Raw genomic sequence first — 13,178 nt, forward strand, 5'->3', positions numbered from 1 at the left:
ATATTCACTTAACTTTCCTGGATAACATTACTATGGTTGTAGTGGAAGCTGGAAATCGTAGACTGAAACTAGAGTAGACTATGAATTAACTTGATTTATGAGTAATTGGTGATTAGCAATCTTTATTTGTAGATGATTATTGCATCCAGGTCTTGATTATTCCATTAATGATAACTGTAGGCATAAGGACCAGATAATATTCACAATAAGGCAAAGTCTACATGTCTGTCTTATATATGACAGTGAGCTCTGGTTTCGACAGATCAAACCACAATAGTCATTATCTCTCTGAAATTCTTAATCACTGTCACAAAATCAGCTTGTCCAACAAAGATTTTGTTTTTACTACGTTTGTCGCTAAATTTGTTTTTTGCTTTTGTATTGATTATGTTCCAGTTGTTGAATATTGCATTTATTGATAATGACTGGGAGTAATTATTCTTCAGTAGCTAGTCACCCACAGGTTGAAGACCCCTATATAATGTGTATATATAATACATTATGTTGATGATCATTCTGACTGTAGGGAAATTATTTTACATAGGAATAATTGAATATGAATGTAATTTCAATAAGTGAATCATTATGAAAAGTTTTATGTTTTTATGTTTTTTTACAAATATTTCAAAATACAATATTAAAAAAATAGATATACAAAAAATATAAATACATATAATAAGACTCAAACTTAGTAGTGTTTGAGTCCGTTTTCGACAGAATTCTTGTAAAGGGAAAGCAGCGTTGACTGCGCCCCAGAAGTGTCGGCCAGGGGATGATCTGTTTATCTAATCAGCTGTTAGAAGCTGTCACATAAACCTCGGGGAAGGACAGGAGTAACTGTTGGAATGCAGTGCTGAGGTAAGGGTGCTGTAAATAAGAAGCTAGCCCCAAAGCTTAGGCAAGAATTCAAGGCATACTTTTCAGCACTTCTTAGAGTTTTGACACAGTTGTGTGCTAGGTTTACTAAGAATATCTTGCGTGACATGTGAAAAGTGAATGTATCTAATATGTATTTCATACTGACACATGTTTCCCTGTGCCCTGACAACTGAGCTTGAATAGACTGATGGATTTGTTTAGGACAAGAGAAAAACTATAAAGTTCATTCACTTGCATTTCCTCTTACTAATAATAGCCTCCATTATAAGAGTATATGGAAAAAGGTCTCCAATCCCCCCCCCCTTCCAAAAAAAATCCTCTATTTAGCATGCATGAATACCTTTATTTTATGTCATCTTTTTTAAACCATTAATTTACCAATCAACCAGTCACTTAAATTGGTTGTCCTGTAAAAATAAGGTATCATTTGTGGCGGTCCAATTCTGGAAACTGGACTGATTAACAGAATCGAGCACTTTTATCTCCAATAGACTAGAACAGCACTCCATATGATTAACCAGCGCTCCAGTAATTTCCTATGATGCTGCCAAGTGCTGTTCTTGACTGTTTCCGTGAGTTCCATAGAGAACATAGCAGCGGTCAGGCATCCAACCTGTCTCTCCATTTTGTTATGCAGAAACAAGTGTTCCAGGCGGTACACAATCCAAGGTGCATGTGTCCGAGGAAGGCATCTACAATATAACTTGAACAAAGGACGGGCACTCCAAATCTCCTGGAATTTATGAGAATTTATTCCATATAAGAATAAAGGCGTAAATTTACATCTGTATGCTTATATGGAATAAATTCTCAGAAATTCCAAAAGATTTGGAGTGCCGGTCCATTGTTCAAGTTCCATTTTATTATGGGTATAAAAGTGTCTGGTTAATAATAAAAATTCCACATTCTGTCGATCATTGCCTGTCAAAGTGGTTGCAACCCCACCAATCTGTATGTTATCATCTATGCCTTTGACAACCCTTTTAAGCTGGCCATATATCCAATGAAAAATTATTCATATAATGGAAAATACAATGTCCGACATATATTTTTCTCCAGATGATATTAAACTAAACATTAATTGTAGTGTTATAGCACTATACCACCAACAATATTAAAAAAATATTAAAACGCAAATAAAAAATATTGACCAAATTTCGATTGGTTGAAAGAAATCATTTTTTAATTGCTTGGAAGCAATCAATCAATCATATCAGCCAGCCACTAAACTGGCCATTGATGTAAACATCATCTGCTGGTCAGTCTCAGATTTTTGTGACGGATGCAAATAGATATCAAATTTTTCACATGACGAATAAATCTACCATAAGGTAACTATTATACTTCTAGCAATTGTCTGTTCCTGTTTTTTCCCACAGGAATCCAACCTGAAATCTGACTGGGATTTTAAACTCCCATTTTCTACAAAAATAACCTTATTCATTAATAAAGAATGGAATCCTACAAAAGAAGTCTTCTACATGGCAACATGCCTTAAGTCGACTTTCACACATTTTAGGCCAACATTTTTTATAACAATTTCTAAGCCAAAACCCAAAGTTCAGACCAAACTCAGAAGAGATGCCCATTTTTAACATCCAATACTAAATAATCTTAATTTTTATATCAGAACACTTATTATCCAGGCTTCAAACTTGTTCTTCGTAAATGCTTCAGTCGTAGCATTTACTTTAGTCTGTTCCAAGAAAAATGTATATGGGGCAAATTTTTTACAAAGGAAAAATTGATCTTATTATTGGGAATTTTTTTTCAATTCTTGCCCCATTGCCAATAGGATTTGTGACTGAGCACTTATCACTAATCATGAGCAAGCACTACCATGGTTGGGCACTCGTAAAGAGCAATCGGACACTTCAACAGGCTTGACTCGTGTACCGAGTATAATGGAAGCCAATGGAGAACTCAAGCATTTTTCCTGAAGCTCTTCCAGAAAAATGCTCAAGTTCCCCATTGACTTCCATTATACTCGGTAGACTAGTAAAGTCCGTCCAAATTTCTGACTCCTCCTTACGAGTACCAAGCATCCGAGAATAGTAGTGCTCGCTAATCAATCACCTCTTTACACCTACATCAGAGTAAAGTGGTTTTCAAGTACTTAGATTTTAATAGCTTATCCATAGGATAGATCATCAATATCCGATAATATCAGATTGGTGGGCATCCCACAATGGCCAGGTTCAAACAGTGCATGGGTTCAGAACAGAATCTCTCCATATACTGTGTAGCGGCTATACTCAGGTACTACAGATCACAATGAAGTGAAGAGAAGCTGAGCTCCAGCATCTGTGAACGACCTTTGCACATTGTATGGAGCTGTGCTGTTTCGGCCCCCTACACTGTTTACAACCAGCTGCCACATGAGCAGCATGGGGGTTAATAGGGGTTCACAAACCCCAGCAATTGTCAATATCCAAGTACTGGATAACGCCTTTAATATAGTATGTAAAAAAAATACCAATATATATGCCATTCTAAAATATTATGTCTGTATTTAATTTCTATCAAGTTTTAAGAGTTTAAACTTGAATTAATTTGCATATATTTTCCAATTCCAAACCTTTTAACCACGCCTTAGCAGCTCCTTATTTGCCAATCTTTCGTATTGCCTCCAGCCAGGCAGTGGAGATAGATCTGCCAAACTTTATGCCACTGGTCCTGCATAGCGTAGAGGAGTGCTCTTGAATCCTGAATAACCTTCAGTATCTAGACCAATTGGTTACCATCATAAATCCTTCCTAATGTGATAATGTTGAAGGAAATATGAATATTCTGCTGTTTTAGCAGGGAAGGGTCAGCAAATGTATAGCACGTAGACAATTTATTTGAATATGTCATAAATAATGGGGTTGTCCAGACTTATCATAGGATAGGTGAGATACTATATTATTTGTGGATCAGACCACTGGGACCTGCCCCGAGTATCATAATGGGGATTCCTGTTAGAATGGAACAGCAGTGCATGTTCCCGATCATGGCTCCTTATTTCCCTAAGGGCTTGCCAAGCGCTGAACTGCTTTTCTGGCAACCCCATAAGGAATGAATAGAGGAGCAGTCAGACATACAATATGCTGCTACACTTTGTAATATGGATAAAAGATCCTTCAGAATAAAAACTCCCCTATCTGCCGATAGATGAAAGTCCCGTCTTTTGGGCACCCACCGTTCAGCAAGTTATCACCTATCCTTAGGCTTGGCGAAAACTTGTTTTAAACAAATTATTTGTCTTATATTTTAGCTACCCTTTGCGGGCACACAGGTATCAGAAGACTAAGGCCCTGATTCATCATTGCTCCTATTTTTTGTCTTGTTTTGTGTGTTTTGCACCCTTTTTTGTTTGCACCCAATTTATTATTCAATTTGCCCTTTTCTTCAAGTTTATTTTATGTATGCTCAATTGTTTGGGTTTTTTTTTAGTTAATGCTTTGTGGGCAGAGTTTAGTAATTCCTGATGTTTTCAGTTGATTTCTCAATTGCAAATTTTTAACAAGTTTCACATTTTTGGTGCAACTTCACTCCAGTTTACCCTGGTGTATTTTTGAGTGTGCCACAATTTTTGTTACATTTTTTTGTGACTTTTTGACACCAACACATGACTTTTGGTGTCAAAATGAGTCAAAACAGTTCAAGACTGTAAGTCCATTATTGACTGTGTGCCAAATTCACGAAGCCATTTAGAGGAATGAATCAGGGCCTATATCTATTTTTTTTCAGTGAAATTGATCCCACATAAATATAAGATAGATCCTTAACAACCATCATATTTTCATCTTAGGCCTCCAAGCAAAATATGAAGCTAATTCAGAAGCTGAGCCTGCTTCATACCAGGCAGATGCCAGCAGTGTCATCTGCCTGTAACTGCAGTGACTACAGCATGCTCCTATCACTAGAGTTTAACCATTTAAATACTGCTGTCAATCTCTGATAGTGACATTTAAATTATAAATTATATCATTGCAGGGGTGTGTGTGGTGTGTGTGTGTGTGTGTGTGTACTGGTTCCTGTACATGCTACTGGGGAGCGGATAGGTTACATAGCAGCAGTGGGCCTCCTGAAGGCTTCAGTAACTGCCATGTTAGTCCTCCTGTAAAGCTCAGTCACAGGCTGGGCTACATTGAAGAACAGCTTAGCTATATACAGACTATAGTATTTCACTATTTTTGTAGTAGTGATCTCTAGTCTCAAGTCACCTAGGGGGACAGAAAAATAAAAGGAAATGCTTTAATAATCTAAAAAAACTATATATATTTAAAACTTTAAATCCCACCCCATGTCCCCTTTCAAAAGTAGACATTAGTCATATCCAAAAAAAGTCTGATCTAGCAAAATATAAAATAATTTAAACTGTATGTTAAATGGCAAAACAAAAAAAAAGGAATGGCCACTTCTCAAAAAATGCAATAAACAGCAACAAAATGTCATATTTACCCCAAAACTTGCATCAATAAAAATATCAGGGTGCAAAAGACAAGCCCTCCAAAGGTCGTCAACAGAAAAAAATGTTAGTGGTGTCAAAATGGCAAATTTCAGTGTTTTTTTTTCCCACCACTAAAATAATAAAAACTGGACCTATTTAGCATTCCTGTAGTTATACTAGGGCTGGAGTCACACTTGCGAGAAACTCGCGAGAGACTCGTGCGAGTCTCGCATCGCATCACCCGCCATGGCTGCACACTGTCCAGACAGGAGCGTCTCAGCTACATAGAAATATATGCAGCTGACCTGCTCCTGTTAGAAGAGTGTGCAGCCATGCTGGGTGATGCGTTGCGAGACTAGCGAATGACTATGATTCTCTAGGTAAGCCTAAAGAATCATGGTCATTTTGCTAAACAATGAACATCAAAAGTAAAAAAAACAATGGTAAAATCACATTTTTTTAACATATTATTATCACCGGACCTTAATTTTTTTTTTTCCCGTTTTTCTACATGGTATTTGGTAAAATGAATGGTGTCATTAAAAACTATAGGCCATACTACAGAAAACAAGCACTCATATGGATGTGTTGACGGAAAAAGAAACCTATTGTTTTTTGCACCAGGAGAGAGAAAAATGAAAACGCACTAACGAAAAATTCCAAAGTCATGAAAGAGTTATTCTGAACATTGTATATACCGTACTAACAAAAAACCCCCCTCAGTTTCAAAAATGATACAATTGGTCACATGCTATCTCTGCCATCTTCTCATAGCTTATGCAATTGCATGTCATCTTTAAAAAAATAATTTAAAAAATAATTGTTTGATAAACTACATATCATGAGTTGCTAATGCTGCATTTCTGAATCATGTAAATATTTGCACTGTGTTATATACCCATTTATCAAGCCATTCCTTTTATTTAATTTCCTTTATTTTATTCTTTAATTCAGGGCTCAGAAGAAGCGAGAGTCTTTCTGAAAAACAAGTTAAAGAAGCCAAGTCTAAATGTAAAAGTATCGCTCTTCTCCTGACTGCCGCTCCAAACCCCAATTCCAAGGGGGTGTTGATGTTTAAAAAGCGCCGACAAAGAGCAAGGAAATTTACGTTGACAAGCTACGGCACAGGGGAGCTTGAACGATACGAAGACGAAGAAGACGATAACGAGGAAGAAGAAAATAAAGAGAATACTTTTGAGGTCACTTTGTATGGGGCTAGTGAGTCAGATCTAGATGAAGATTTCTCATCAGATCCTGAAAACACCGCACATATTGTAACTTTTGACTGGGACATTGGACTAGTAGAGGTTGAAAAGAAACTAAATACTATTGAAGGAATGGAGGAACTTCCAGAGACCAAAGGTAAAGGGGTTCTCATGTTTGCAAGGAGGAAGCAAAGGATGGATCAAATAACAGCAGAGCAAGAAGAGATGAGGAAACATAGTATTGAAGAGAAAGTGTCATTCACAGAGAATGTAAATAGCACAATTTCATATCAGGCACAGCAGCAAAAGCAATCCATTAAGACCCAGAGTTGTGTAAGCAAAAGTTACATAGAGGTTAGCAACAGTCAGCCAAGGGTGCAGAATGGGTTTGCTGGAGTAAATGAGTCAAACAGTTCACTTCAGTCTTCTTTAAACAGAACAGCGAGACCCTTTGGTGGTGGAGCCCCAAATCAAACAGCTCTGGCATTTTCACCTACTAGAAATATAGCAAGCCCTATGTCTGATGTACCTGCGCCACCTCCATACTCTTCAGTTACTCCACCTCCTGAGCCAAGATATCAAGTGTCTTCACCAGTGCCTGCTAATGCCCAAGCAGCTGTTTGGGCTCCATCTTACCCTACAGAACAAATTGCTTCCAGAGATGAAAGAATTGCAGTTCCAGCAAGTAAGACAGGGATCTTAATGGAAGCCAAACGTAGAAGCACAAAACCTATGTTCACCTTTAAGGAGCAGCCGAAAATAAGTCCAAATCCAGCACTTTTAACACTTGTCCAGAATAGGGAAAGTAAACGTGGTACAGGCAATGAGTCAGGACCAGAAGAAGACTACCTCAGTCTTGGAGCAGAGGCATGTAATTTTATGCAAGTTCATGGTGGCAAGCAAAAAACACCTCCACCTGTTGCCCCCAAACCATCAGTCAAGTCACCAACTACAGTAATGCCAATATCACCAGTTTGGATCCCACCATCTGCTGCTGCTGCTGTTGCTGCTGCTCCTGCTCCTACACAACAACCGCTTCCAGTCCAGAATTCATTTCAAAGCCAAGGCCCAGCAGAGGCCACCGTGGCACACTCAAATTTTCATTATAATCCTCCAAACACTCTTAATTTATCTGCTCCTCCTAGAGGTCCACCAAAGATAACTACAAGTTTGAGCCAAATATCCAAGCCTAAAACCCCACCTACTACTCCATCAGGGTCAGCAGGTCCAGCCTATGAGATGCCAGCTTTAAAAGGAAAAGGAGCAGAACTATTTGCCAGGAGACAATCTCGAATGGAGAAATTTGTTGTTGATTCAACAACTGTACAAGAAAAAGCAGCTCGACCAATCTCTCCAACTCCATCATTACCTTGTTCTTGGAAATACTCATCTAATGTCCGAGCTCCACCTCCATTGTCTTACAATCCAATCCAATCACCACTATATCCCCCAGCAGCAAATAAACCTGGATCCAAAACTGGATCCTCAGCTGCCAAGAAAAAGCCAACTAAACAAATGAGCCCTCTTGAAGTAATGAAACACCAGCCATATCAACTTAACTCTTCATTATTCACATTTCAGCCACCTTCTGCTAACACATCAGATGCAGAATTACCTAAGAAAACTGCTAAGCCAAATTTTCTCCCTCCAGCGAAGCAAGCTCAGCCTGCAAGGCCTGTCAATGCTGCTTACGTTAATGCCCAGCCAGCACCTGAATATTCTCAGCCAGTGTACAACACGCAGCCTTCCTTCCAGTCAAGTGTCTTCACTCCTACCAGCGACTCCTACCCTTCAGTGGGCTATGCCATGCAACCTAGACAAGAATCACCGGTAGCAACACTGATTGCTCCTCCAAGGCCGAAATTTTCTGCAAAGAAAGCTGGTGTTACAGCCCAGGTGTGGAAACCAGAAGTTGGTGAAGAATAGTATTCAATTGGAAAATGTATTTTCACTTATAGAAGGAAAAATAGTTTGCAGTGGTGATCTGACATTGCCATATGTCCTGGCTATACTTAATACCATAACATTGTATCATCCTTTAAAATGGGTCCAAATCACTTATCATCTTTAAAAAAATAAATTGCACATAGGTTTTCCTATATATGTGTGTACATATATACAACTTTAATACAGTATTTGTCAGTAACTGACGTCCCAGTTGGATGCATACATTTGTATACTATTAAGTAATCAGGACTGTTGGGTTTGTGCTTCAACAATGAGTGTAGTGACTAGTGATCACTACATATATAAAGCGATTATGCAATACCACTTTCTATTATCTGTCCAGATCACCCACATTTTTACCTTATATCTATTTAGGTCAGCGATTAAGTTATCACTGATCAGTCTAAGCACATGATAGAAAGATATTTGGAAAATGATGACATTTTTACAAAGTATACATATAGTTAATTTATTTGGGGTGATGTGTGAATTTGTCATCTGTGATTTATTTATTCTTACTAAGATTGGTCATAAAGCATATAATTAAAAATGTACAGTATGTCCTAAAAAGGTTTATGCACAATGTAGGCTCGGGTAGGTATCAGAATCAATTTGTCATGTGTCTCCGTCTTAGAAGTGGCCTACAATTCTAGCTATGGAGAGGTTATATATTGGACAAATGAAAGTGCAACTATAGATCAGAATAAGCTCATCTGTTACGTTTGAGCTCAATGTGTTTATGATGGGTGGTTCAGTAAATGTTTTAGTATTTTGGAATATATGATGGCGGTAGCTATTATAGAATGCTCCTAGGATGCATCTTCTAACTTGATAATTGAGCCCAATTTACCTGTGGCCAACTATGCCAACTACAAATGTGGATTATTTTATAAATATATAGTACAAGAGTTGATGAGAGCTACTTTTTTACTAGCAGAGACTTTTATAATTACGCATCAATCTATGCATTTTCCTTTTTTTTTTTTTAAGTGTAACCTGTTTGAGCTCCCACAAATCAAAATGGGTCAGTTTTTAAGGGATAGTGGGACTACTTCTGTAGTTGGTTTGTCAGCAGCCATTAAATGTAGTAAAGTAGTAAGCAGTATTATGGCGTAAGATAAATTGTATTGTGGATAAACATGGCACTTCTGTGTGGTAGGTGCTCAAGTAGGATCTAGTCCCGTATGTAGCAAAGACCAAATTCTTGGAACTCAAATAGTTGAATAAACTGGTATTTTATTGAGTAAACATGACCAGATACTGCACAGATGTTTCAGTCTAACATAGACCTTCATCATTGTGAAGTGTAGACGGTCTGCTCAGCTTGTGAGTTAAAGTAGCGCTCGTGTAGCTCATGGTGTCCACCGCTGTGTGTGGCAGACGTGATCTACACCAGTCCTACTTTCCCTTACAAGCTGAGCATACCATCTACACTGCACACTGATGAAGGTTTATGTTAGACCGAAACATCTGTGCTTGTCAAGCTTATTCAATAAAATACCAGTTTCTTCAACTATTTGAGTGCCAAGTACTTGCTCCATGTAAGAGAAATTGTACACATGTCTGCTCACCTTATGGGAAGTCATTTTTTCCAGTCATTACTTGCTCTTCATTTTATTGTGAGGTTTGTTCGAGTCACTTCTTAAAACTTAAAAGTTCCCAAAAGCCATTTTTCTATTACATCATACCACTTACGTATGAAACTTCCCCTCCCCTCCAAAAAAAGACCATAATATCATTATTATTCATATTTTAGTACATTAAATACTTTATTTTTACATTTGACGGCACTTAAATATCATGCACAATTTAGATGTCTTAGGTGCCAAAATCATTCTGGAGATTCCGTTCACCATCATAAGTTAACACTTGTGAAGTGCAGATCAACTAATTCTAAGTATAAACTATATATCATTTATATAATTTTAGAGTTTATTAGGGTAGTAAACAGATAAGTAGCCCCTATTGACCCTAGTTCCTGCTATCACATCCAATGATCCAGGGATATAATATATATCTACAAACCAAAGAATAAGGCAGCATTCTGTGATATATGCACACACTGAATAGATGAAATTTAGACTGTATAAATGCCATATAGAATAGACCAAAAATGAATATATTTAGCGCACAAATTGGACAATTTTTGCGTACCACCAGTCAACAACAAGGCGATTTTTCTTAGATGGGTCCCAAAACCTAAAAATGATCAAACATGCCTCTTCAGAGCAATAAGCCTACAAATTGAAAGAGTAGGTAGAATCCATCACTATTTAAACCAGCTTTAAGTTGTTTGGAGGAGTGCTTAGTCAAATATTGCAGTAGCCACCTCCAATAATATACTACAGGAAACTGACCAGCACCTCCGAAAAGGATAAAGCAAGTGTGAACAGATGCAATCTGCTATGACTGCATAATATAGAAACAAAAGAATACAGCAGCACTCTGTAAGCACTGCGATGTATGCAAACATTGAATATGTGAATTTTCCACTGCAATACTGCTCTACAGAAGAATGTATTTAAAAAATTTAAATATTTGGTGCATAAATTAGACAATTCATGTGTCTACCAGCCACGACAAAGTGTATGTAATATTTATTAAAGATATATATACAGTGCCTACAAGTAGTATTCAACCCCCTGCAGATTTAGCAGGTTTGATAAGATGCAAATAAGTTAGAGCCTGCAAACTTCAAACAAGAGCAGGATTTATTAACAGATGCATAAATCTTACAAACATAAGTTATGTTGCTCAGTTAAATTTTAATAAATTTTCAACATAAAAGTGTGGGTCAATTATTATTCAACCCCTAGGTTTAATATTTTGTGGAATAACCCTTGTTTGCAATTACAGCTAATAATCGTCTTTTATAAGACCTGATCAGGCCGGCACAGGTCTCTGGAGTTATCTTGGCCCACTCCTCCATGCAGATCTTCTCCAAGTTATCTAGGTTCTTTGGGTGTCTCATGTGGACTTTAATCTTGAGCTCCTTCCACAAGTTTTCAATTGGGTTCAGGTCAGGAGACTGATTAGGCCACTGCAACACCTTTATTTTTTCCCTCTTGAACCAGGCCTTGGTTTTCTTGGCTGTGTGCTTTGTCTTGTTGGAAGATGAAATGACGACCTATCATAAGATCCTTGATGGAGGAGCGGAGGTTCTTGGCCAAAATCTCCAGGTAGGCTGTGCTATCCATCTTTCCATGGATGCGGACCAGATGGCCAGGCCCCTTGGCTGAGAAACAGCCCCACAGCATGATGCTGCCACCACCATGCTTGACTGTAGGGATGGTATTCTTGGGGTCGTATGCAGTGCCATCCAGTCTCCAAACGTCACGTGTGTGGTTGGCACCAAAGATCTCGATCTTGGTCTCATCAGACCAGAGAACCTTGAACTAGTCTGTCTCAGAGTCCTCCAAGTGATCATGAGCAAACTGTAGACGAGCCTTGACATGACGCTTTGAAAGTAAAGGTACCTTACGGGCTCGTCTGGAACGGAGACCATTGCGGTGGAGTATGTTACTTATGGTATTGACTGAAACCAATGTCCCCACTGCCATGAGATCTTCCCGGAGCTCCATCCTTGTTGTCCTTGGGTTAGCCTTGACTCTTCGGACAAGCCTGGCCTCGGCACGGGTGGAAACTTTCAAAGGCTGTCCAGGCCATGGAAGGCTAACAGTAGTTCCATAAGCCTTCCACTTCCGGATGATGCTCCCAACAGTGGAGACAGGTAGACCCAATCCTTGGAAAGGGTTTTGTACCCCTTTCCAGCCTTGTGACCCTCCACGATCTTGTCTCTGATGGCCTTGGAATGCTCCTTTGTCTTTCCCATGTTGACCAAGTATGAGTGCTGTTTACAAGTTTGGGGAGGGTCTTAATTAGTCAGAAAAGGCTGGAAAAAGAGATAATTAATCCAAACATGTGAAGCTCATTGTTCTTTGTGCCTGAAATACTTCTTAATACTTTAGGGGAACCAAACAGAATTCTTGTGGTTTGAGGGGTTGAATAATAAATGACCCTCTGAATAAACTTTTCACAATTTAAAAAAAAAAAAATAAAAAAAGAAATAACATTCTTTTTTGCTGCAGTGCATTTCACACTTCCAGGCTGATCTACAGTCCAAATGTCACAATGCCAAGTTAATTCCGAATGTGTAAACCTGCTAAATCTGCAGGGGGTTGAATACTACTTGTAGGCACTGTGTATATATATATATATATATATATAATGTATTCATATATAGGGTCAAACATATACATATATACATATATATATATATATATATATATATATATATGTATATATATATATATATATATATATATATATATATATATATATATATATATATATATATATAGTTATTTGACCCTGTTCCTACCTTTCCATACATTATAGAAGACAGAGGTAGTTTTACCTAAAGGCCAGCTGTTTTTTTGTTTGCCAATATTGCAGTCACCATGGAGTAAATGAGCCCTACACACATTCCATCTATGGAAAAAAAAGCATGGGGCCAAGATGAAACCCAAGACTATACTAGCTACTGGCATCACTTGCATGGTATGGATACTCTTGGAGCCAATATGTGGAAAAGACTATTTTTTTCTGCACATAGATGAGTGATATCTGCCCCTTAATATATGCATTTTTGACATCTTTGAGAATCTTAAACCAAAGACCTCAAGGTCAACAGAACACTTTGCTGCTTTCAT

General features: G+C 38.0%; 1 protein-coding gene across 1 annotated transcript in view; it reads left to right on the plus strand.

The window, feature by feature from the left end:
• Positions 1 to 13,178, plus strand: part of SYNPO2 (synaptopodin 2) — a 336,703-nt gene that overhangs the window by 240,420 nt on the left and 83,105 nt on the right. The window contains exon 4 of the mRNA XM_075350134.1: positions 6,269 to 8,415. Within this exon, the coding sequence (XP_075206249.1) occupies positions 6,269 to 8,415 (2,147 nt within the window). The remainder of the gene's footprint in view (positions 1 to 6,268; positions 8,416 to 13,178) is intronic.

Source organism: Anomaloglossus baeobatrachus, chromosome 1 (genome assembly GCF_048569485.1).
Source record: "Anomaloglossus baeobatrachus isolate aAnoBae1 chromosome 1, aAnoBae1.hap1, whole genome shotgun sequence".
Lineage (NCBI taxonomy): Eukaryota > Metazoa > Chordata > Amphibia > Anura > Aromobatidae > Anomaloglossus > Anomaloglossus baeobatrachus.